Source organism: Xylocopa sonorina, unplaced genomic scaffold, assembly GCF_050948175.1.
Source record: "Xylocopa sonorina isolate GNS202 unplaced genomic scaffold, iyXylSono1_principal scaffold0014, whole genome shotgun sequence".
Lineage (NCBI taxonomy): Eukaryota > Metazoa > Arthropoda > Insecta > Hymenoptera > Apidae > Xylocopa > Xylocopa sonorina.
In genome coordinates, this window is record NW_027490090.1 from 2284734 (window position 1) to 2311795 (window position 27062).

The 27062-nt window shown below is 46.1% G+C and overlaps 2 protein-coding genes across 2 annotated transcripts in view; both read right to left on the reverse strand.

Moving 5' to 3' along the window:
- The window catches only part of LOC143431697 (uncharacterized), a gene marked incomplete at its 5' end in the record, with an annotated part of 76431 nt that extends 74150 nt beyond the window's left edge, over positions 1 to 2281 (reverse strand). The window contains one exon of the mRNA XM_076908635.1: positions 1960 to 2281. Within this exon, the coding sequence (XP_076764750.1) occupies positions 1973 to 2281 (309 nt within the window). The remainder of the gene's footprint in view (positions 1 to 1959) is intronic.
- Positions 2275 to 26752, reverse strand: LOC143431678 (uncharacterized). Its single transcript, XM_076908602.1, has 17 exons — positions 26722 to 26752; positions 23859 to 24007; positions 21838 to 21950; positions 16166 to 16592; positions 15020 to 15382; positions 14410 to 14789; positions 12603 to 12809; positions 11450 to 11819; positions 10161 to 10250; positions 9270 to 9486; positions 8778 to 9045; positions 8358 to 8705; positions 8169 to 8292; positions 7949 to 8093; positions 5288 to 5477; positions 2968 to 2988; positions 2275 to 2515 (listed from the first exon to the last, which is right to left on the reverse strand). The coding sequence occupies exons 1-17, from the start codon at positions 26736 to 26738 to the stop codon at positions 2282 to 2284; spliced, it is 3663 nt and encodes a 1220-aa protein (XP_076764717.1). The 5' UTR covers positions 26739 to 26752; the 3' UTR covers positions 2275 to 2281.
- Positions 26753 to 27062: the final 310 nt, after the last annotated feature.

Below are 27062 nucleotides of genomic sequence, written 5' to 3' on the forward strand. Positions count from 1 at the left end.
TACAAGGCTGCATAAATACATCGTTGACTATAACATCGGCACATGCACGTGGTTTTTCTTTTTTTTCTTTTCTTTTCTCTTTTCTTTTCTTTTCTTCTTTTTCTCAACAGTTATACAATTAATTACATCATAACACGTACTTTGTTTTAACGATGATCAAACTCGAACTCTGGTGTTGTTGCATGTTTCTATAAATGATAAGCTTTCGCTCTTTTTTTTTTTTCTTTTTTTTTTTTTTTCTTTACATCGAAACACCATTCGCAATTCGCATCGTTTCGCTATGTGCGTTGGAAGAAACGAAAAAACAATCTCCTCGACTTTGCAAACGTTTAATGTATATACAAGTATCGCCAACGTAGAAAATGATAACGAAAGTGCAGAGAAAATAGAATCAAGGATCCAAAGGTGGATGGAGAAACTAACCGCATCTTGGTCGTCGTCATTTCATTCCCCTAACTATGCTAGACTACGGCTCTTTCGTCGATAAATAAAATAGTGTGATTTCTCTCGAGAAACAGCGAGTGGAATGTATGCACGTAGAACTCGATGGAAGCCCCTAGCTTCGAATTTAATACCGATATCATCAGCTAGTCCTTTACTATTATCACTTAATCAACCGTGTATTCCATTGCTCGAAAAAAGAATTTCCTCCTTCCGGAAGATTACACGCGGTGAGCCTCCAAATTCAAACAACAGTCTTTACAATCAAGTTCAAAGTATTCACTTTCTTAGTTCTCTTCGTCGAAATTCTCGATGCAGTGGACAGAGGTACGATAGAAAGAGTTTTGAAATTTTGGGTTTGGCAGCAAATTCTTTTACGAACCGAGGGCAAAACAGTGTCTCGTTTATACGGATCGTCTCCGTAATAATTTAGGCGATTCGCTTTGTACTCGCAGTAGTATCATCAGCAGAGTTGATTGTACTGTTCCCAATCACAAATGTGTATATCTCATTGACGAATAGTGTAATTTATCCTTTATACATCGCGTATTACTTTCCTATTATATAGATTCTGTACTTTTTACACGCGATCAAGTATTATCATACCTTCCACAATGATGAAAAATTAACTATATCCGAGGGACTGTAACTCCAAGCTTATTTCATAATCAAGGAACAATTCAATTAACCAAGTTATAGACTTCTCCAACGATTCTCAAATTTGTTGCCGTTGATACTACTGGCGGAAATCGCAAGAATAACTTTATTATTATTAATATTATTATTATTATTATTATTATTATTATTATTATTATTATTATTATTATTATTATTACTATTATTATTATTATTATTATTATTATTATTATGTTCACGATGTCGTTTAAGCGCTATAAAAAACTGGTCCTGGATATGATGCGATTGCGATTCACTTTGGATCGTTTCGTGGGATTAAAAATGATGAATCGAAACGAGATTAACGGTCTCGTTGTCGTTGGGTTTAAAGCACACCGAGTGTTTTAATGCCAACACGAGCAGACAATGTCCAGGACTACTTGGTGTAAAGTAATTTTCATGCGATACATTCAATTTCTCCTTGATTATATCACAAAGTGAACGTTCGGAATAGGTGCTTTCTACTCTTATATGTCCCCATAGGCACAGCAGGTTCCCTCGTCCAGGTTCTCCAATCGTAGTGGAATTGTTTCGGCCGTAATCTTTGCTACGAAACGATGCGTGTTAACCCTTTCATCAACTGGTACCACTAGACACGTGAATTTTAATCTTCGTATAGGTAAACACCGAGTGGAAAGTTAGTAGTATATCGGAAAGAAAATATTTTTATGATAGAAAACGACGATTGATCGGTGAAAGGGTTAAAAATCGTTTCTAGTTAACTCGCGTTCCAAGCTAAATCACAGTTCCTTCCTCCGATACCGTACCGTAACGTCTGTCTAATTACGCTGGCCACTTTTGCGGCGACTATTATCAAAGAAAATAGTTAGTCGCGTAAGAAACGCGTTCGAACCGATTAAGCTAGATAAGTCCTAGGGCTCGTCTTTGGATTGCCGGCGTCGTCTTTGGTGGTAGACGACCACGCTTCCTCGGCCAGGCTACCGTACCTCTGAACACCCGGAAACGGCGGCCCGGTGCTCTGCGGCGAGTAATAACCGCCCTTCAGCTGATAGTAATTACCAGTTTGCTGGTATTGATACTGTTCGCCCGGTAGAACGTTGCTGTACCCGGAATAGGAGCCGTACTGCGAAGAAGAGTACGACGAGGAGTATCCCCGCTCGCTGAGGCTCCGATAAGGCCCCGGATGTTGGGGCCTACCCTCTTGTCAAACGGGCGTGCTTACCGCTGCGCTCGTTACGTAATCGATGTCGCCTATGCTTTTCACCCTACGGTGTCTCTTGTTCCCGGTGATGGGTCTTGGAGGTAACTGCGGCGGTGGCGGTGAATTGCTGCGCGCGCTGCTCATGTACTGGCTGGCCAGACTTCCGGTATCCGACGACGACGATGGCGAGGCCTTCTCGCTCCTCGGTCGTAGGCCGAACGCTCTGCTCAACGATCCCTGTCGAGGGGTGGAATTTTTTATTCGATTAATCGCCTCTCTCTCTCTCTCTCTCTTTTAGTACCATTCGACGGTATTTCTAATCTGTGGATCTCGACTTCTTCGAGAGGACGATGCTACGAGCAAATTATTAGCTACCGGGGTGTGTCCAAGATGCCGGGTGAAACGGGGTCTGTGAACTTTCTATCGCGTACACTTTCGAAACACTTCCGTTCGAACATCGTTTCTAGCCAACGCAACACACTAATTACACGACGCGATCGCATTTCCAACAAAAGCAGTGGAAACTAAACTAGATAGAAACGAAAGATTGGCTAACGGGGAGGAACAACAACTACTATCTAAATTATGGCTAAGAGGAGGAGTCCAACAGAAAAGTAGTGAATAATCGTGGCTACGTAAAGTGTGATGCAAGGAAACAAAAGTATACCCAAATAGACATGATCGCATACCTGTGAGCTCTTCCACGACAACTAGTAAGGGATGAAACAAGGCGGATTAAGAACCCACATTGTGAATTCCACATTGAAATCATCGGTTTATATTTACAACAATGGCTCGTTACTGTTATAATCAATATATATAGCCGGGTTGCTAAAAATCGAGCGTTTTCACACTCTACTTTTTATATTGTTATCAACTCTGTTTTTACTTTTTATTATGCGAATAATCCGCGAAAGTTAACGTAAGCGAAAAAAGGAGAGCGTGATAAACGATCGATGCTTTTTATGTACAGTGTTTACAGTGCAACGGCGATACAATCGGCCTCGCGAAAGGAATTTGGTGCTCGACAGCCGAGGATAGCGTTTAGGAATCGCGATATTTTTTAATCGTAGTTCATCGAGCTTTTCACCGAATGAAATTGGAATAATTATTTCAAATAAAAACTGAACGAGCGACGAATATTTTCAACGAACGATACAATGGAGGGAGGGAGCGAGCCATAGGGGAGTAAAGAAGCAAAGGAGGGACCTGCTGCTCTAGCATCGAAACGTACGATAGACACAGATTTGTTTTATTCGCAGTTCGATGAATTACGAAAGTAAAATATACGCATTTTCTGCGAACGTCGCGAATAATGATAATTAATCAAGTTTCACGAGTAGATGATCATCAAGCAGAGGAAGAGGATTTCGTGACTGTTTCTCTAATTCCTACATGGTAGTATAATTATAATCTCAGTCTTTGTTATTTTTCTTTCCTACGGTAGTTTGTTTTGCAAGAAACTCTCGACAATTTTCGTGTGCCAAGTGGAAAAAATAACGTTGTTTCTCGTGCTCGTCGGACCGACGACGAAAATCTGTCGCGACTCTTTTTTCCCCCCGTATTTTCGAAGTCCGTACGATCGAGGTCGAGATCCATGAGAATCGTCTACATTTCAGCGGAGTGTCCACCAAACGATTCTTCTAATCGTACAGATTACACAGGTTAGATATTATATAGGTTTGATTATTTCGAGGCACTTCGCTAAAATCTAGATATCCGAGGTCGACGAGAGGACATCCGTCCGAGCGTTCGAGTACCTAGAGGATGCCTCCGAGCGATGAATATCTAACTATAATATGCTCCTCTCGTTGAATTTAGAGAACGTGTAAGAGCAACCGTCGTTCCCTTTACACGTTCCTTCGAGACAACTATTATACGTTCCTCGAATTTCCTCCAATTTCCTCGAGGACATCGAATCGACTGTTTCCAAGCGGAACGATCTCCGCGTGCAAGAATTCATTCCCGTGATTCCAACGAGATCCATAGAGGAAATTTCGGAGGAGAGACGAGACTCGTCGTCTCCGGGGGCTCCTACGGCGATAGAGAGGTGTACAAATGTGGCGGAAGAAACGATCAGTTGATCGATACAAATCTAGATACCTATACGTATATATAAATATATACATATATACCGAACCTTTTTCAAGTAAAGAAGACTGCAGGTCTGCGACGATCCACAGGATGCAAGGATAATGATTAACGTTAGGTCGGGCGCATAGCTCACAGCTTTTAACCCTTATCGCGTTAAGATTCAGTCACACTTGTGTAGTTATAGAATAACCACTTTACTTTCTGCCTCCCTCGTTTAATCCGTTTCCCCACTGGATCCTATTTGATTCGTTGTCGTTTCAAACATTTCATCTATATCTACAAAGTGTACGCTACCTTTCGATAAGGATTAAATTTATCGGGAATATATCTATATATATATATATATATATATGTATATATATAATTATACATTTAAATGGAGAATCCTGTTTCTCTCGATGAAAATACTGCGCGAGCGTCCTTACCCAAGCGATGCCATGCAGTCGTGCAAATGAGAAATGAAATAAATAAAAAAACAAAAAAGAAAAAGAAACAAAATAAAGCGAATATGTACAAGAGAAGTAACGAGAAATTAACACGTGACGATATTTTAGTAATGTGCCAGTGTAAACTTGTGGCCAGCGGAAGCTCGAATTGCTTCGTGTCGAAGAATCGTCATCGATGACTGATACTTTCGAATGTGTTATGTACGAATAATGTTAGATGGGTCTCGTGTAAGATTTAGAGAGAGATTATGAGATATTACGATGCGAAATAGGATGGAAAAATAATAAATAATAATAAGAAAGACTCTCTCTTGTTACTCTTTGAAACATATCGCAATTTGAAAAAGCTCAGAAAATGGAGCAAAGGACGGAAGAAAAGAAAGAGAATTATCACCGAGTTCCCGGTGCGGGTGGTGAATGGACCACCGATGGAAGACCAAGGTGTCTTTGAATCTATACGGTACGTTACCCTGAGGCTGGATCTGCGTCTATCGACCGTGCCCGAGTGATTGGCCGTCATATGCAGCGCGGACAGGGAGCTCTGGTGGTGCTGGAGATGCAACGCCCTGCTTCCACGACCGAGGCTACCGCCTGCGCTCACTGTGCTCATCGGACGACCTCCGCCGGTGCTGTTCCTCGGGACCACCTCCAGCTGACTTCTACGCACACGCACACCACGCTTCATGCACGCTTTTCCGCGTACACGCGTCCTCACCCGCTTATACGCACACGACTTGGTGACACCGCGGACACACACACGTTCGGCACGTATTGCAGCGAACCTCTCTCCCGCTTTTACCTTTCTCCAATTTTCTCAATTTTCATCATTTTCGTTTTCCACTGCCAACACCGAACAGATGCGAGGCTAGAGTTCATGGGGGGTTCTCTATGGGCTAGCGGATGTGTTTGTTTGCGAGTTTCTGGTTTAACATTCTTTTCTCGAGAGCAGGAGGTGCTAATCACTGATCGGGGACTGATTGCAAATCGTAGAATTTGAAAATGTTGCTAAATCATACAAGTAATTTCTACACAAGGTGATCGTAACACAAATTTGAACGGCAGAGTACACCGATTGGATGGAGTGTTCGGGTGCAATTGAAATTGGTTCGACCTCGTTTTAGCACACCACGATTACTATAGTACTTGGCAAATTGAACAGTGGCTCGCTGCAGGTGCTCGACAATAGAGAATGATATATGTATCATCATAATGAATATCTAGTTACAACATAAATATACATACACAAGCATTTTGTGCACCATCGATAATAGAGAGAGAATGTATACGTTTACTGGACGCCAAAATGCGCAGGGGTCGTTCACGGGAGATCGACCGAGGCGCATCGTCAGAGGCTGGTCAGTCGATTGGAATAAACACCGAACAGTAATAAATGTAAATATCAAAGTTGGCAAATCAGAAAAAGATAAAAGGAACCATAATGCATACTGGTATAATCCATGATACGAAAGACGATACTCGATTGAACCAGACGGAATCTTTAAGAAGATCTAATTCGATAAAAGGGGCGAATATACTTTGGTCACGGATTACACCAGAGTTACTAATATTAACGTGTGCTGTACATAGCGCAGTGCAGTGCAGGCAGCAGCTGTGGGCTACGGCTCAGCTATGAGAGGCATTACCGATGGATCCGCGATCGAGTGGACTGCAGACCCAGCGTATCGCTGCGGTGCCGAGAACAATGTTATCAATAAGAATAATTCCATCGAGTATACTGCATATGTTTGTATATGTACATTATGTCGAGACTGTACTGTACTGTACTGTATATACGTGTGTGTATTCCCGATATATCCAAGTATGGCGTGTGTATCACGGATGAGTACTTACATACTAGCCGTACACACTAGCCGTAAGCGATCTCGACTACCCTGCTCCGTTCCTTAAACGGGTCGTTTCGTCCAGTCGAGATTGCTCGGACCAGTATGCGCACGTATTATCCCTTTTCTCTCTCCCTCTCTCTCTCTCTCCCTCTCTCTCTCTCTCTCTCTCTCTCTCTCTCTTTCATCTTATCTCACGGCATCGTAATGTCTGTCGTTCTCGTCTCCTATTCAGATTTCGTAAAGGTCTTTGCGATGCGTACGACGTTCAAATGTGTTGGAGTTTGTCGAAACGAACTGCTACTTGCGGTTAATTTTAAATCGAGATTAAGAAAGAGGTTAATTTGATGTAATCGAAACGAGTAAACTTAGATTCATACAAGTAGCCAACCGTTCCGAGAAATTGAAATTTACTGGTTATGCTTTCTACTTTTTCCCCGCTTTATATATTGTTAATCGCATTATTACCACGACTGAATCGTAAATTGGACTATTTACAATTTCCCTAATAAATAACCCCTATTAAAAAATGGTTCGAGAGAAGCGGAAAATTTTCACATCTACCTTAGCGTATGGTATCGATGCACATTAATTTTTTAAATTTGCCGTTATTATGTACAATCCTCGAGAAATCGGATGTATGTATATCATATCGGTTAAATTCTAATATCATTTCTCGAATGTGCGTATCAACGAATAGACCGACAGGTAGAAATCCTGAAAAAGGGAGACTCATCGAGTCGATTCTGTATAATAATATGTAACAACAACAACGTCCCTATAAAGCTAAATATTTACGAACGTTTCTTCACTGATAATTACTACAAAATTGTTCAGGATTAGAGAAATTTGCCGCGTACTCGCGTTTTGATTCTTATGCGTGCAAACGTGTGTAATAGTTACGTATCCCTTCGCGTAGATAATTGACAATATTTCAGTGATAATTTCTCAAAATACTCTACCGTTTCTTTTTTTTATGTAAGCGAAATCGATGCGTTTATCGCTACCAAGCGGCGTATCTCTAAACTGTACTGATTCGAAACGTCTGCTCGGCTTAAAATCGAGTGCGAGCCGACTAATAATCTGTGAATACTGTGAATACCGGCAGTTAAATATTTTTCGTTTCTTTCGTGTCGGTCGTGGAAAGAATTATTAAAATGAGAACTCGAAGACGAAGGATGAACCGTGTTATATAGACATCGATCCCGTTTTGCCGAACGGGAAACGACGTTTGTGTCGATTAGTGAGCGTTGTCCAATGGTGCCTCTGGATGATAGTAGACTGAGTACCTTGCTGGAACGACGAGTGTTTCCAATTCGGCGGTGAGATGCCGTCTGATCATGTGTTTAGCTGGTGGTATACCCAGAGCTGTGGCCATGGTGTCCCCGGTGAAGGAAGGCTCTAACACGACCAGCGCACCGTGCACACCGGAATCTGTATTATACAATAGATTAAACGTTGTGGCTCGTCAAAGCGTCATAAGTAACATTTTATGATCTAATAGAATACCTTTCAAGTTCTCCGCGTATTCGGTCAGATCGATATTCTTCGCCCACCGAATAAACCTCTGATTCGTCCAAACCAGAGGATCCGTATCCACTTGTTCGCACTGGTGTCTTCTAATTGCTAGTGCCTATTACAATATTTCAGTGTTTCGTACATCTACACGATATAATAATATGCTGTAGAAATGTTTACCTGACGATCGTAGTTTAACATTCGCAGGAGATGAATTCCGTGAACGATGCTAGCCTGATGAAATTTCCTGGTCACGCCGAGCAGCTTCTCGAGTTCCTTTTTACTAAGATGATCGAGCATCCGCGCGTCTACCATGTTGGTTGCGAAACTCTCCGAGTATTGCGCGAGTCCAAGATCAGGCAACCATTCAGAGCTGACCCAAGTGTGACCCAATTGAGCGATACACGGATATCGAACGAGACTCGGATGTCGATGCTCCTCGATGGCTAAACGAAGCTTTTTCCTGTGGAGAGGGTGCGTCACCCCGAGTCCAGCTTCCAACTCGGCGTCGCTTAGCTCCAGCAAAACCTAACCGTGCATCGTAAATATGCTTTTGCTACGAGAAACTAAATGCGAAATTCGCATCGCCGAGTCACTCACTTTTCCAGACTTTACGTTCTCAGCGCACCGTGGACCGTACTGCGGCATGCCAAGGGCAACCTCCAGCCACGCTAAAACCGTCGGTGCCCTCCATCGTTCCATAGGCACGGATGCGGCTTCCCTGAGTAAACGGAGCTTCTCAGCGTAGCCTTCCTCCGTAAGCGGCGACCATGACCTATAGGGATCGAAGCCGTCGGAGCCCTCGTTGCTTCCGCTTCCGCCGCTCGAGTTGTTCGCTGCCTTTCGATGCCGCGTACGGGCAAACACTCTGTAAATCGACGCGAACAAACTGTCTTTGAGCTAAGAAGATGTTATACACCGCTGTGGGGAAGCAGCAAGGTTCCAAACTAAACATTTCTTTCGAGCAGTTGATCTTGTTACTCGTCTATCGAAAATAATCTATCTAAAAATAAGGAAATTTCAATGCGCCGGTACGATTTTAAGAGCCACTGCTCTGATCGATTCTCAATGCGTAACGAATGCCGTCTTCACCTAGAAATGGAACCCCAAGTGCCGCCGCGTGTCGCGGAGGATCGCGAATGCGCAGCTGGTGCCGCGACAGGCGGATTCTGCTTGTTCCTCCTCGGCTCGGACTCCAACGGGCTGGACAATTGCTCGACCGATCTCGACAAAGAGGAATTGTCCATCGACCTCGAGAATGCGTTCAGAGGTGACAGTGTCGGGCTACAGTCTTTCGGCGTTGTCGCAGCTGAAAAATATCAATGATAACGCGACGGTCAGTTGAGCAAGTTCACCAGGTTGTGTTCCTTTCGATGGTAGATTAGTGGTGATCGACCCGATACACACCCCATCCGGTATACTTTGCAACATTCGATGCAACATAAAGAACATACATCGTACCGTTGGCTATATTTCCGAATTTGCTGGATCACCTAGAAATCGGATGATACGCGCAATGCCATGTTAGTAATGTTAGATCACAAACCGCGAACGTACATTCTCGCTCGTCTCGCGTACACGGACGTTGTACCCTGATGTAAAATAGTTTTGACCGCTCCAACACGTGCATGCGCATGCATCGGCCACACAATAGACAATTAACCGATTGTCGGGACGAAATCACGGCATAATGGAGCTTTACTTTATACTAATTACTGTTCGTCCAGTCGAATGGACAAATAAACGAATAACGCACAGGCAGAGTAGCGATTCCCGCGATCAATGACGGCTGATTATTCGCGAAGCAACCACCCGAATAAGGGAACGATTATGCATACAAACGCACGAATTACACGAATTACAAAATTACTTTAGAGAACTTATCGAAACGGAAACATATAGAAATAAAAAAAAAGAGAGAGAGAGAGGACGAAGAGACACGGAAAGGAGACGACGATCGACGACTTATGTTTGGACACTTACACTGATACATGTGGGATGGTGCAATGGAGGAAACCACGGAGATGCTGTCCATGTCGAGAACGCCTCCCTCGACTGCGATTGTCGGTGTGCCTGCGCGGAAATATATAAGTGAAAGAAAAAAAAAGAAAAAAAAAAGTATGCGCGACCTTACTTTTTCGTGTGTATTTACTTGTAGAGGGTGGAGGGAGAGAAAAGAAACGAGAAAATGCGTGTAGATGGGAACGTTGCTTGAATTCTTTAAAACGCTTTCAAAACGCTAGTAACGCTTCTCGAGCTACCTGTTTGTTCTTTATGTTGCACATCGCAATTGCAATCAGTGCATTATCATACACGCACCGATTTTGCATAAGGTAACAGATATACGTATGCGTGCAATTCTAATAGAGTTTAGAACGTTTCCAAAATTCTGCACGTATCCAACAAGCTTGAATATTTTCTGTAACAGCTAATTCAGGTTTCGTGATCACGCATCGCGATCATTGGCACGTACGTGGTGTTTGCCCTAAACCGAATCGATCAATCGGCTTCGAGATGCGCGGCCACGGGCATCGGTTTAACGAGTCGCCTACGTTCGACTAACATTCCTGGCTGATGGAACTTATCGTGCCGTTTTCTTTTCGTCTTTCCTTTTTTCTTCCCCCTCCTACCAACGGATGCGCTGTAATGTACTTTAACTAGCCGATTAATCTCGCCGCCCGTTGCACCTAAGCGCAAGAATCATCGCGTTCTGTCCACTCGACACTCCGATGAATAATAATGGCGATTGTATTATACGAGAGATAAATTTGCGGCCAGGAAGCTACTTTATTTCCCGTGGGTGAATCACAATGGAAAGATTTCTCCGTGATCGCGTTGAATAATGTAAAACATTATCAGGTGTAAATTTGACAGTGTACTAGAGCTTGCCGCTGTACTCTTTGCGTCGTCGAACACGTGACGTGTCATCGTTTAATTAAGTGCGCGAATCGAAAATTTCCCCGTGAAAAGCTGTGGGACACAACCCGACGAGAGAATGACTCTACATGAAAAAATAAATCGAAAATATACGATGAAACGTTTTCACAGGAAGCTCTGTTTTCGAGTAAATGACGTTTTTAAAATTTTAGAAGAGCACTTGGCTAATTGACAAATGAATGTATAATACGAGTGGTGCAATCAACGAGAGATTCTCGATTCACTGTTTTATGCACAATCACCCCTTGTCGATCGTACCACAAATACTTTATATCTTTTGTACCGCGCGCGAACAAACGAGACGATTAGCAATCTGAAATATTCGCGTTTCTTACCGTCCGTGGTGGAATCCGAAAGATTCCCACCCACGCTGGTGGCACCGCCGCTCTCCCTGTCGCTGGATCCTCGAACACCGCTGTCCGCGCTGCAACTTCCGCGATCGCCTGCCTGTCCACCGGAAGAGCCCACACCTGCTGCATTCCCGACGTTCCCAACAGTCACCCCTAACTCTGTGCTGCCTAACGGCGGTTGAGAGTTCATATGGGGTATGATACCGCAACCACCGCCGCCGCCACCGCCGCTGCTACTTCCGGCGCCCGGCGTCGCTGCCCCGTTCACGCTACCCCGCGGGAACGAGACTAAGGATTCCTGGTCGCTCAAGCAGATACCACCACCGCCACCTCTTTCGGCCAATTGACGTTGTAACTGAAAATCACAAATCGGCAGAAAATGAGCAAACAAGTGCAATGGAGATTCCGAATAACGATCACAGCGGTATCAGTTTATGGATCGTCAACGAGAAACTACGTAGGAGTGGAAATTTTGGGACGTACGTGACTCCCGGTCGACTTATCGAGGTAGCCCTCGAGCCATCAGTTTTAAACTCGTTAGCAGCGGCTCGTTTATGCACGGCGCTGAGGACAATTTCAGGGCTCAAAGCGAACCTACCCTCCGCGTAATTGCATGTGCGCGCAAAGAGGCGCTCCTTATCTAACCGCTCGTAATAACGTTACGTCGTTGCACTCTGTTTGCGCGATGTTTTCAAGTTCAATTCTGTACATTTCTGATCGTAGAGACAAAGTATGCAATTTAATTATTACCCATATCACCTCGCAAAATCAAGAGCAAAAATCCAGGTAACAAGGCCTCGAGGGCTAAACTTTGACGGAAGTGATACGCGGTGCCGCCCGGTTCTCCAGGAAGCCGAGTCAACGAATCGAGCAAACTAGTCCGGAAAGTTAAGCGAGGTGCGTTCTTCTGTTCCCTTTTTTTTGGGAGGGGGGGGGGGGGGGGGGGGGGGGGGAACTGCGCTACTCTCTTGACAAAACACTTCAACTCCGTCCTGGTGAGGAGATTAAATTCATCAACTCGACTCCCCGTCGTGCACGATAATGTACGCGCGTTGGAGACAGCGCCGCTGACAGATAGGGGCGAAAAGCAGAGGGTGGAACTGAGAGAGAGAGAGAGAAAGAAAGAAAAGGGGCTCACCTCTTTTATAGTCGCGTGTGCGTGCGAGAGAGCGGCCTCTTTGTCGGCCAAACTAGCCGCGAGGCTGAGGCTTCGATCGGCCTCGTCCCTGGCAGCCCTTAAAAGACTCCAGCGTTCCCTTTCACGCTCGCGTTCGCGTTCCTCCGAAGGTATACCGACTCCTTGTTGCTGAAGGCGTCCCAAGTTCGCCTCGTTCTCTCGCATCCGCTGTAATCAACGGTCAAAGAGACCCATATCCGGGCAGTAATTCCACCCGAGACCACCACCGTTTAACAATGCATGCAACACACGCGCGCAAAAGTGTCAAAGAGCCTCCTTTGAAACCGGGGGAGCAACGCGTCCACCGCGGAACGGTGATTAAAACGTGAAGTAGAAGAGAGCGTAATTAGGCTGTGGGGAGGTCGCGATGGAATCGTTCCACGGAGTGTTTCGATTGATCGGGGGGATGGTTTACCATTTCTCTGCGTTCTCTGGTATTTCGTGGAGATTTGGGTACAAGGGTGGTTCGGGGTGGGTAGGTTTATTCGAGGAGGAGGGATTCTTTTATCGACACGATTACAACTTCAAAAATATTTGCAAACATCCTCAAGAATCTGCTGGATAATCGTAACAACCGATTTTCCCAAGGGTTTCTTCTGACTCCCTTTCTTTTTGCTTTTAAGACTCCGTGTTGTTACCCGATCGACAATGTGGTAACGCGATACAGGTGTGCAACTTGTCGTTCCACGTACAGGTGTCATGTACCTTCACCTATTAGCCGGTAGGATATCAGCTACGGAGAACTTAATCCACTTATCTCTCCCTCGGGCGCAAGGAAGTTCACGCTACGTATAACAGCCGTTGCTGTTCAGACCATGTAACAGATCGGTTAAACTTTGGGACAACGCGATTACTGCCACTCGAACGGGTCGGTCAGGTGTTGCCCGTTGGCAGGTCAACGTATTCGAGTTAAAAAACTATCGATGCATCGATGATTGCACGGCCCTGGCCGCTGTCGCGTGGAAAATCGTGTGCGTGCACGTGTGAAGATGCACCGTGAAAAGTTTCGCCTCGCGTTCCTGTCGAAAATCTCGTCGAGTTTCAGCCAGTTTATCGACCGCGTGCTATAGGCAATTTTTTTTATAGGCAATGCGCGCGTTATGCGATTCATTCTACACAAGTGCATATAATATTCGCGACACGCACACGCGATTCTCATTTAACACGATCTTACAGTATCGATAAAACACCGTACTGGTACCGGAAACGGTGGCTCCGTTCCAGGCGATCCGTGATTATTTACGAAGGGGGATCGACGCGCGTTGTTCATTTACCGGAATTGGAATGACCAACGTTGCGTCGGGTCGTTCGCACCGGTGTCGCCGTTGCAGCGATAACGGTGTCGGGAAAATGAGAAATTCCAGCAAGTTTAATGAAAGTATTTAACAGGGAAAATTGCTGTCTCGCGTACCAGGGCCTTGTCCCGGTCTGCGAACGCGAGGTGACGCAGGCAACGAGAAAATTGAAACGCATTTCGTCCGGTGTTCGTTAAATAAATTTTTTCCTCCGACTTTACGAGTTATTTCCCCTTCGACTAATAACGCCACGTTGTACCAGCATTAATCTATTTAAGAAAGAGTAAAGGGAGGGAATTGTTTCAAACGTTGAACGTGTTTCGGTTGGATTTAATTCCATCTCTTAGCATAATTACCGGGGAAAGTTAAATCCTGTTGGCTTTTAGGATGGACGGGGTGGAAAAGAAGGGAACTCTTTTCGATCCGCGAGAAGATTTGTAGAAACGTTCGAATAGCCTGAAGAAGATAATTACCCGTTCGTAGTTTCTAATAAAGTCTCGTAGCTCCTTTTCCTTATCCTCGAGGGTGCCGTAAAGTGCCTTCATCTGATTGAGGAGATCGAACTTTTCGGCCTTGAGCCTTTTGCGATCGGCCTTAAGGGCCTGTAGAGTTTCTTTGGCGTGTTGCAGTTCCACCTCGAGGGCAACGAATCGCGCCTCCTCCTCTTGCGCGGCATCCTCCGAGCCAACTTCGCCCCGTGCCGCTCCGGTGACTAGCAATCGTCTCAATCTCGCCACTTCCGCCACCAGACGTTCGTTCTCCAGCCGGAGTCGTCGCGTGCTGGCCAACTCCACCGATCCGGTGCCACCGTGAATGTTTGATAGCCTGGACGCTACCAACGGATCACCGATCCCTGCGAAGGAAACACAATCTACGTTGCGTTACACCGTCGCTCGACCAGAGAGCATTTATCTCGAGTTCAGCCCCGTTCAGTTCCGTGGAATCGTCAGAAATGTAGCCAAGTCGTTGAGAATCGGGGAGAATCGCGCGAACGTTGAATTTACGGCGAGGGCCGGTGTGAGGCGGAGGGAGAGAAGGGTTTGAAAGGGAAGGGCTTTTATAATTAAATGCCGGGTTACCCACCCAGGGAATTAGTCGGCGACGAGGGTCTGCTGCCTGGGGCCGGTCCAGGTGGTTCATTGTCCTCGTCGACTCTCACCTCGCCGTCCACCAGATTCTTGTCGATGTCCTTGTCGTGGTCGTTCATTTCCTTGCCGGATCGCAAGGAATTCGCGGTCGATATGCGAAGTCGTTCTACGCTGGATCGGTCGGCGCCGCCGCGATGGAAGAAGCCTCTGTTGCCGGTACCACGATCGGGGCTGGCACTTCCGGAACGGGAGTCCACGCTACCGCCCGAACCGCCGAGCCGTGTTTTCTCGAGGGCTGCTGCGAACGGCCGTCGTGCTTTCTCGCTCGGGCTGCGGCTTGGAGAGCCATTCCGTTTTTCTGCAAGCGAACGTTTCGTGTAAGACGTAGAGTGAGGCCACGCGTGAAAGTCGACGCTTCGAATAATTACGGTGGAAAGTGTTTTCGAATTATTTGATTAGTAACATTAAATAATGATAATGTTGTGATAACGATCATAACTGTGTATATAATGTGACGTATAATTTGATCATTAAAATTTTCCACTTCTCTGAAGATGGATCTTTGAAATTCTTAGATTATTTTCTTTCCTTATGATAATCGATCTTGGGATCAATTAGTTTCGTACATTGCACGAAACATTGCATGGAGGCGTGTTGGAAAAGTATTGTTTCCAGAAATAATGGCGAATGGTTCGGTAGCAGTCCCAACCTGTTTTACAAGTTGCAGAGAAAATGGTGACTCATGGATACTCGTAAAAGCGGGATTAGATATTACAACTACGAGACATATGAAATATATGTTTCGGTAAACCGAGATAAAGTTTTAACTTATTTAAAGTATGAACTATACACGAGTCAAACTTTTGAATTACCTTGTACTTGGTAAGACTTTCATACGAAGAGTTACGTGTGTCGCTAACATTTATGGGGTAACTTGGACATCACGCACGAATAGTTTCGTGTAATATTGCGCCAACAAATGAAAGCTTTTACATGACATTCTCTCATTCCGTATAGCCCGCGGCAGAATCGATACGTGTACGTATAGCATTTTCAACATTTTCGTTCGTACAGTTGGACGTGTATCTTCAATTTATATCCCATTCCCATATACCTCTATGCAAGTTTAAAAGTAAGTAACCTATGGGACTGGCTTTCCGATCGATGGGACTGGTCCTCTCCTTCCTGTCGACGGGGCTGGTCCTTTTATCGATGGGGCTGGCAGATTTGTCGCTCGCGGAGCTCCTCTTCTCCACCGGGCTGCTTCCGGCGCTGAGTCTCTTTCCCTCCTCCTGTGACTGTTGCTGCTGCGACTCGGCCGACTCTTGTCCGGGGCTACCAGCATTGCTCGTCGCGCTTCCGGTCGCGTTGTTGTTACTGTTACCAGCGACGGCCGTGTTGTTGCTGCCCACCGCCCCGTTGTTATTGTTCAACACCGCCGGCAATGCGCCGCGTACATCCCTTAACTCACCGCGAAGCGTGGCACACTCGCCCCTGGCACGTTCTAGCTCCCCGTCAAGCCGGGCGCCAGTCGCTGCGTTCTCCTCCACCATCACGCGAAATTTTGCCTGGAAACAGAAGAGCCAGTGGACGTTTGAACAAATTTTCGTAGAGGCCGGTGAAACCGATCGCAGGTTTCCTGGGTAAATTTTGGCGAACGTTAATCAAAAGTTTCCAGCGAATTTTTATCCCGGTGAAATGAAATAATGAACGCAACCCCTTATTTGCTCGAGAAACTCCCCCGCTGATGGAATCCGTGGAAGGGGATAAGGGGGTAAGTATTGAAAGTTCCGGCCAAGTTATGCACCGACGTTTCGCCAAGTTACAAACGTTAATGCGGCCCGCGGTAAAACGAACAAACACTGGCCGGAGATAAAAAGTTCGCCCCGACGAGAACCGTGCGATATTAATAAGCTCGCCGCGGCGGCCGCGGGACACGAATCTCATTGTAAGCCCTCCGTTCTACATGGCTCTTTCAAAAGCTGTTCGCGTCAGACGGGGAGTCGTAAACATCGCGATGTACCGATCAACGGAACGATCGATCGCACTTTCGCTTGGATAAGAGAACCGAGGACACGGGAGAGAAAGGGATGAACGAAGAGTCAAGTGGAGGAAAGGGGAGAGGACCACGTTGGCCAAGTTCCAGAGACACAAAAGGATAGCCGGTGAGAGGATAAAGGCATCGCGAACTTGTTGCGTTCCCAGAGGCGCCTTCCGTTTTCCCTTCATCGCGCAACCACATCGACGACCCTTACTCGCGCCCCTTTCACACCCGTCGATCGCTCGATCGTCGATACATTTCTGTTCGAGTGGGCCTGTACGGTATCTCTGCGATTTTGAGAATATCGGGAAAATCCTTAGCATAATAATTACAATCGGAGAACGTGGGCGTTGGAGTCAGGTGGGGTGATGGATCTGACTTTTACGAGATACTATTCTCATCTCGCGGTGAAACCCGCCATGAAATATGCATTACTTGAAGCATCTGCGATTTTTCACTCATATTGAATTACGCTGCTGCTGCTGCTGCTGCTGCTGCTGATGGTGTTGTCTCTCCTTATCACGGCTCCTATATGCGTACGCATGCACGTTCCACGCTATAACAGCTACTGAAACTTCCATCGTAACTTCTACGTACGTATTTATGTTAAAGGCAAAGCAAATGTGTTTGCTGAAAAATTGCTTAATCAAGTTAGGGTGGAGCTAATGACGTCGACTAAGCAAGCTGTCGGTGTCAAACAAAACCGTGCAAGGCGCAAACACCGGAGGAGCAACCAGACAAACCCAGCTTGCTTAGCTCGCTGCAACTTCATCACAATGGACGCTTTATCTATCCGAGGTACGTATGTGCGTCGTTGCACGAGCACGTAGAGTGTAGTCTAGCTGCCGGTCGTATATACACAGCCAGTTTGCTTCGACATATAGGTCAACGTTTCAGAGATTACATCCTTCATGGGGAATAAAAGGGGCGTTCGGGAGTTGGGGGTGAGCCGGTGGTGCGGTCGATGAGATCGACGTTATCGGAACGCTTCGGGTTGCTCTCCGATATCGTTTCACTGTTCTTTCCTTCTCGATAATTCCAGCCAGAACACGCGAAGAGCACGGTTGTACATATAAAGTACGAACGAATTTATGGCCATTCATAACCGCAGGGAGCTCACAGAATTAACAGCGACGTGGCTGCGTGACACGAAACAACAGGAAACGTGGACCGCCATTCTATTTAAATCATACGTCTCTTCTGGAGGCCCCGATGTAGGTCAAACTGAAATTACACACGACCAGGAACCCCATCTACTGCATTTCCCACAATCAACATTGCACGGCGCTTCAAGTATGCCATCCAGAAATGTTGGACAAAGGAAAAACTTGAACGAAAACTCTACGCGCGTAATAGCGACTGTCGCGATTAATCCAATTAATTAGTACCGACTTGATCTCTGACGCTAGCCATCGTCAAAGGCTTTCTTGTAAAAATGCTGAAAATTACTTGCGCTTCCAGACCCCTGTGCCATCGTCGCCGCCGCCATTTCCAATCCTCACGAGTCGCAATTAAAAAGCGATTCCAAATTAACGCGCGTAACTCCGTGCAAGCGTAGCATTAAACGACGCCCGGCCGTGCATCGCGAAAACAATTAAATCTCGAGCTCCTCTTTCAAGCGAACGTTTTTAGGGGTCGTCCAACCAACGGCCGCGACGAGTGCATTCATTACTGGGACGTTATAGCGGTTACGGAGCGGCGCCTGCACTTCTGTCTTACAGTTATTTCTGTCGAGCTTTCGTTCTTTCTCACCTTCACCTCCATTCACGCGTGCCTCTTCGGCGTCGCTTTCGTTTTACCCTCATTCTTCCGGGTTGGGGTTGTTCGGCGGTTCTTCCCTCTTTTCGATTCGCAGGGATCTTTTCTCATCCCCTCCACCCTCCCCCCTATCCAGTTGCATAAAATATTCTATACGTTTATCGCGTGCGACAATGCCAATTAGATCCGAAAATACTACTGACCTCGTTCTCGCGTGATCCACCGATTACACCGCGGTTGCACCGAGCCAAAGGGCTCGGGAACGTTTGGTGGAAGCTGCGAACAGGAGCGTGCCACTTTCGTAGGAATGCGACGCATCTGAACCAGCATTCGACGTGGAAAGCCGAGGGTCGCCGCCGGCCGGTTGTTAATTATAGACACGGGCGCATAATTTCGGCCGCGTTGAGTTTACATTCATCTGTCACGCTCTGAAAAGGTTCACTGCACCCGGCTACGCTACGGCACCGGCTGATACGGTACGTTTCGCGAATACGCAATTAAATGTTTCGCCGGTCGTGACTCTCCTCGCGCGGAGCCTTTGCCCTGCAAACGGCGCCGTCCTCTTTGATCTCCTCGCCTCTCCTCGCTCAACCCTTTAACCGGGGGCGAGTTATGACAGCAACCTAGCTGGCTGTACGTTTCCCTCCTATTTAACTATTAATTAACAGATAAATATAAATGAATGGAAAAAAAAAAAATAGTCGATCGAATACTTGGATAGGACCGCGTATTTTGAATGCAATAGAACCACCGATTGGTAGCGAGGTTGGCACTTTTCGGAAGCGGTTGTGCAACTTTCGCGTTCGATAAAGAGTGGGAAAGCAATTTGGCCGACCGCAACGCGGCGCCTCGTGAACGGAAAGAAAAGCCAGGCTACAAATTACTGGCGAAGCCCAAACTATACGTAAATTTCACGCTTTACTAGAATTTTCCGGGGCAACTGCGGCCGGGGAGGCAAACTGTGTAGTAAATTTCCGATAACGGTCCGCTTTTGAGTGCACGCTTGAACCTTCTCGCGCGAGGCGTAATGTTCGTTGGAGAAATAGTTTTATTTTCAACTGATTTTGAGAGACCTCGGAACTTATGAAAGAACGAAACACTATTTGCTTCTTTCGACGAGTGCAACGCGCCAACTTCCTGAAACATCTTGCGTATACAGGGCTTGAAGGAAAGTAAAGAGGAGACGGAGAGGAGGGAGACAAAAAGGAAAGGAAGGACACTCCATCCTGGGCCTGATAGTGGACTCGTTTTAGCGAGGTTACCTACTTGGCTGGCATGTACTTTGGGTGTGGGGGTAGTAAAGGCAGGCTAGAAAGTTATTATCCAGCTTGAGCGAGGACTTGCGAGAAACTATTTATGGTGTGATCTCTCCATTGTACATAGCAACGAGTATAGGAGGACTGCCATATACAGCGGGGGTCAAAAGTGAACGTAGATTTTACAAAAATAAATGTCACGACTACCATTGCACTAATAACTGCAACTAACAATCGAAATACAATTAGTAGCGCAGCGTGGAACGCAAAGTGGAGGTGCTTGTATCGCATTTGATTCCCTGTAGCAATTCACGAGGGAGGAATATATAGAGGGAGTAGGAGAGCCGCGAGTGGTTTTTTTTTCTCTTCGTGGCCTGATTCGACTCGCTTCACCGTTGGAAAAATAAGGGAATGCAAATTTAATTTCCGCGGAGTGTTCCGCGCGTCGGCGGACTCGTCGTGGATATGTTTCACGAGCGCGTACAGGGCCGGTGACGTTTCGCGAATTTTAGTTGAAATTAATTTCGTCACCATGTTCGTGTAACGTTATTACAAGTGGCATTACGCCGAACAAAAAGCCAAAGTGATTCACGCCAATTGAAGCGACGGCCGGACCCATAACTGGATAAATTAGCGCGTTTTAGCGCGCTTTGGTTTTCCGCGCGCCGAACGCCGATTTAATTACCCCGTTCATTTTTCACCACGTAAAATTTCTTTCTAATCTTTGAAAGTCGAGAATTTATGCTCTTGTAGCGCATCATAACCCATATACTTGTGCACGACGCTTGTTTCTTAGGTACACACCCGTAGAACATAGTAATAAATATTAACCAGGGAAAATAGGGGTTCTCCGTGTAGGAGGGAAGTGGTTTCCGCCAGAGTCAGCGGTTCAGAAGTGGCTGCGATGCACAGGATGCATCCTAGAGTGCAAATGGAGTATAAAAATTTAAATGCACGATGCTCCCACGAATAAAGAGCCCACTCTCCCGTATACGGTTTCTGTGCTCGTGCTTACGCATATCCACGCGCGTAAACGCTGTTTGCATTGTTGTTTAGAATATTTCTCTCGCTGTGCGAACTGGTAAAATCTGTATAGATTTCATTCTGATTCATGCGCCCACTTACCGAAGCGGACGAGGGTTAGACGAAAAATGCAACATCAGGAGGGCATGATCCTTCCCTACCATCCCTTACTGTCCCCTTTTCTTCTATATTTTGCCGATGAATCATTCGTTCTCTCTTTCAAAGTAGAGTCGTCGCGTCGTCTGATCAGTGACTGTTCAATACTACTTGGAGCTGCCTTCGAAGAGAACACGCGCTACGGTAAGTCTCGCGTTTCTTAACAGATCTTATCTTATGTCGAACACGAATCTGACAATTCGTTCGTCTGCCAGCCTCGGAACGACCTCGTGATGGATGACATTCTCTTCCGCGCGACAGAGAGTCCCACTGGGAATACGTATCTGGCTATGGAAGGCTCCGTGGTCAAAAGGGGATTAATCCATTATGATCGGTGTTGAGGCACGCATAATACCCGCGTCGCGCGTTGGTTCACGTGCGTGAAAAATCGAATCTCGCGATCGCACCCCGTTGGTTTAATTCTTTTGTCTGTTCGCACGGCCCGAGTGTCGTCTGAATGCGACTGATAACGACCGACGATCCCAATTTTTAATCCCATATTTTCGCATTCAATTCTCGTTCTTTCCAGCTTCACCTTTCCCTTCTGCAGCGTTTCTATGTTAGTTTATAGAGCCTCACCTGTGCATCTGCAAGGATGCGTCGCATCAAAGCCAAGGTGGGGTGCGTTGTGAGGTCATCCTGGAGAGCAAGTGCTTCGCCTTCTTTGTTCAAGCGATTTAATGTGTTGAGAGCTGAAACAGAAAACGCGTGGTGAGAAGTAGCCGTTGGAATAAATATTAATACAATGTAAAATACAAGCTTCGCTTCCACAATCCATAATTCTTTATTTAACATAGAATACACTTGTAGGGTTCATGTCTACCTATTACGTAGGTACCCTAAACTAAATATACGATCAATGTTTCCTTTTTGTAGTATATAGTAGTTGTGTAGTACTGTAACGTGTACAAGTATCGGATCATTTCGATCCAAAAGATTCGGTCACTCCCTCGGATAAAAACAACCGTTTTCTCGGATGCTGCTGGTTTTTCACCTGTGATGCAACGCTGCGCGACGCTCGTAACTTCGACCCCCGATGGCGCGTCTCTCCCGAAATTACTATCCCGGTCAGGATTCATGGGATGCCCAGCTCGATCCGAGTCGACAAGATGGCCGACGGATTCTGACTCGTTCATCTAGCATTACCTTCGTCGAACTCGTCGCTGCGACGGGATTGTAATTGAATTCTGTGAGCACGGGTCTCGTGGCGCGAAGGTGGAAAGGCCCGAGGGGTGCCGGCAAACTGTTATCGACAAGTTCGCGAGAGCAGCTCGTTTCGGGTACAAGAGCAGATACGAGAGCACGCCGTTCCACGTCCACCACCCTTCTCCCCCTTCTCCGTCGTTGATAGATCGCGTTTGGACTTTCGAGTGTGCTTTGATATAGAACCATTGACTCGTTCAAATGGATTTCTAACGATCGTCCTACCTGCGATTTTATGACCGTTCGAAAACGAAAACTAAACTAGCGGCAAAGATCCCTCGCAACTTTGTTAGTCCAGCAATTGCTGGTGTTTGCGTTCATCACCAATCTCCCCCCCCCCCCCCCCCCCATCTCCAACCCCTCCGCGCTGTAATTGCTCGAATTTGAAAATTAATTAAATCAGAACTTCTTATCTAGTCGTTTAATTGCCAGACTGCGCGCAACATCTCGACGAAAGGTGTAACGCGCGCGTCGTCCGAGACGCGAGCAGGGTGAACTTAACGCGATTAACCCGGTGAATTATTTGTTTCGCCGACCGAGGAGCGAAATGAAACCACCGTGAACGTTCGTCCGGGCGTCCGAGGACTAACTTGGCTCGAAGGGACTTGGCAATTTCCACGGGATAAAAATTTACGAGACGTCTATTAAATCTATTTTAATTAAGGAAGTTACGGGGTAATCGATTGAATCGAGTTTCGTTCGGACTTGAATAGATGAAACAGAGTAAACTGGTATCAACGCAAAAGAGATCGATCCGAGGATCGTAAATTTCTCGTTTCTGCGTAGGTAAGGTGCCCATGAAAAGGATCGGGTTACGACCGAGGTATGCGCATTAAAGCACACGAGGGACTTGCGTGAACTTACGGCGACCCCTTCAGCTGGTATGTATGTAGGTCTATGTGCAAACACGCGAGCGCGTCGAGTGCGCTTCCAGCACGAGGTCGCTATGAGACCAGCACGAAACCGCGAACGGGTTACTCTGACATACGGGATAGTCCGATATTACGCGGCCATACAGACACAGTCGACTATTCTTTACGATCTTCCGCGGGAAATGAAACCTATTCGATACGTCGGGAGCACAAAGTAAAGTCGAGGCAGTAGTTTTGTACAATTTCTAAATGAAAAGGTGGAGATGATTTTTAGAGACAGGAGGTTAATTCAGCATCAAAGGTTAAAATGAAACGCGAATAAAACAGAGAAAAGTATGGGGGAACTAGAGACGATACCAATGTGTTTAGAAGCCATTTGTTAGCGGACTGGAGGGTATTTTCGAAGCCGGTTCTCCCGCATCCACTAGGTTATTGTGCTTTACAAAGTACCAACGACCAATCACCAAAAGAAGCCCCGTGTGCACCACGGCAATCCCCGTACCATTCGTTTCCCGCAAGACTCACCTTCCTCGAAGGGCTGCGCCCGTTTAGCGAACGCCCTCGAGAAAACGCCAGCCGGCTTCGAGGCCTCCACGCCGTTTTCTACGGCCGCGCTCATTTTTCCGAGTGGTCCTTCACGGAGCTTGTATCGCCGGGATGAGTGAAGGGACCATCTGAAATTTACGTTACACTCTACATCTTTGCTTAAACAGTCGCGAGAGCTTTACTAGGAATCTCCGTTCGGTGTTCGATTCTGTAACCTTCCGTTTACTTCTTCGCACGATTCTACAACTGTACACTTGATAATAAATTATTCATTTCTCGTTTTCGTACAGATCGTAGAGATAACAGTGAGAAAGTAAAGTTTTCCATGATTTCTACATTTTCATCGAACCGTACGATCTACGACAAGAACATCTGCAACACTTTTTCCCACACGCGTCACTCTTTCTCTCACACCTGACGTTTCGCGTGATCTTCGTTATCGCTCCGAATGAATCACCCTCCCAGTCACCCAACGATATTCTCGCGTTACGTCAAAACATACATAATATGCTACGATTAAATTAGAGTCACTTTTTAATTAACCGTAGATTATCTGATTATGGAGGAGAGATGACAAAGACGAAATTACCGCGCACGGTACAGTGGCACGGCGAAAGATTAAAAACAACAAAGGGTGAAATCCTGCGCAACACTGCATCGGAGGCTTTCCCTTTATGCACTCTGAATTACGCAGCGTTATATCTGCTCTGTTAATTACTACATCTTCGTAATTATTGGAAACATTTAACGCTTCGGTGGATATAAGTTTGTCACCACGGTGGACATTCTAAATCCATCGTGACAACGAGACCATTACGGCATCGTTCTCTTCGAGTAAATGCATTCATTAAGAGGGCGGCCGGTTACGCGAATCTACCGAGGACGATGATAAATTACGAATGTCGCGAGGCCATTAATCCTGAAATCATCCACGTCGAGGTGCTGAATCCGTGTGCAGAATACCGACCGGCACCGAGATTGCCCCGTTGCGTTCGTAGGTGGCTATCACCTCAGGATAGGACCGGAGGATAAAGCCAGTGTAATTTGTATTTACGAGCCACCGCAGGACCATTCTACGGTATCCTACTCGATGGACAGCGAACATCCCTTAAAAGACGCATCGATCGAACACCAGAGCAAAGCTACTCCCGAAGAAACGGGGCGGCCAGGATTCTTCGCGATACCGATACGTGCCTACAAAAGCTCGGCAACGAGGAACGAAACACATTCCGAACTTTGGAAATAGCCGAGTTCACCAACTTATTCCCAGTACACCATTAACAATTAATTACCGACCTATATATGTATATTTCCACATTGTACAGTCGTGGAAATAGGGCAGACCGTACAAAGAAAACTTTCCGTACACCCTCTTTATGACCCAGCTACGGAAGTTCGATCTTTTATGTAGAGTGTTCCCGTTGCGATACTCGGATGCAAAGGAAAATCGATCGCATCGAAATTCCACTGCCTTATTGCCAAAGTTCAGCGAAGCTAATCGCGTACTCTAACATTAAGTAGCGTGTACCGAGATACCCTGGAAAATTTATAGAGTTTCCTTATTCTTCGTTACAGGTGCATTATTATTACGCGCGACGAGGTGTACAACGTTCATGTAGATTTTAATGCATAGATACAACACAAGTATTATAAATTAGAGTCATTGGAAGATGGTGCGCGTCCATCCCTACTTAAGGCTCGTTTAGACGCGTCTAGTAATTTAATCGAGTGACGAGCAGCCACTTGCTGCTAAACGGATTAGTACATAGAAAGCAGATCCAGCTGCTTTTTCAGCTATAAGTGACAAGTAAAACGAACCTATGGAAAACGAGCTTAATAGTTTTATAATTCGAAACGTACTAAAAGAAATGTATAAAAGTCACAAAGATAACTCTTAAGCTCCGCCAGTTGAAAGAAGAAAAAGCGGTGCCGATTCTTTCGACGGGGTTTCCTTTATACACCCTGAAGAGTTTTCAGTTCTCTATGCGACTGTTCCCGTCTCCGCGAAAACGCTACGCCGCAGCCAGAGAGAATGAACCGGAAAGGAACGCGGGGCGTGCGAGAAACTCGCGACCGCGGGTGCCGCCAGATACAAACGTAACGTAATAATAATTAGGCGGCTGGGTAGGCTAATTAACGTGAAAGCAGAAGAAACGGGAGAAAATACCTCGCCGTTTTGTCGACGATGGTTAAAGCGACTGTTTGCTCAACCTTCTCCATCCGGTTACATCTCGACGACTGTTTCTACGCCTACTGCTACACAATCGTTATCGTACACTATTGCGAATTCGTTTCGAGAGTGGACTCGAGCTCGATCGAATTCACGATCAGAGTGTTGTTCTTGATCAACCTGCTTGATTTATGTCGCACGAGAACAATAAGCGTTTGAACAATCTGTCTCGCACGAAAGAGCATTCAGGATGAGTCTTAACGGTGAAAACCGGACCGGAAGGATCGACGATCCGTGACCACTGGCACGACAATGAGAACGGTGCCCAAACCTCTTCCTTCTTCGCAGCAGCTAATACTGATAGTTCGAAAGCCTCTCTACAACCATCTTACTTTTAACATCACCAGCCAATCTAAGCGGATACATGATCGAAACAGATGTACCTAGATGCTAATATTAAATGTCACCTGCGGCTCGGTCGATGCACGATGTGACACGAACGATTTCCGGAGACCGTAAATTCAAAACGGAAGATTAGTGTCCATCGGGGGATGTTAAACTGCACAGACGTGCACCGTGATTGCAGGAAGCGGTGCACGTGACGCACAATGACGTGCGATATAGTTCGCGTCGAGTGGTACTACCTTCGCTGAATGTGAATATTGTACGAACCTGTTGTACGAGTTCATCACGCTGTCATACCAATCCGAGTTTCAATCTTTTTTACCGTTTCGTCGAAACCGAATGGCCAAAACCGCGGACCGATTTCTTTCTTTTCCTTACAGTAACTTCTCGAATACAATATGCCAGAATTTACAGAAAATTTCACTAAAAATGTCTTCTCGTTTCGGTATTCGAAACATCGGTGCCTTCGAAAGCGTCGCGTAGCCAAGTTAATTGCACACGCGACGTTTCTCGTTCGTCCATGACGCGGACAGAAGGTATTTAACGGAATTCAGCTATTCAAAGTGGAGAGAGAAAGGGAGACGTAAATGCAAATGGACAAACGTCGG

Bases quoted from the DNA above. Each gene is read 5' to 3' on its own strand.
- LOC143431678 (XM_076908602.1), bottom strand. The intron at 11,820-12,602 runs GTGAGCCCCTTT...TGTGATTTTCAG, and splicing joins CACACGCGACTATAAAAGAG to TTACAACGTCAATTGGCCGA. The intron at 10,251-11,449 runs GTAAGAAACGCG...ATTTCCGCGCAG, and splicing joins TTCGGATTCCACCACGGACG to GCACACCGACAATCGCAGTC.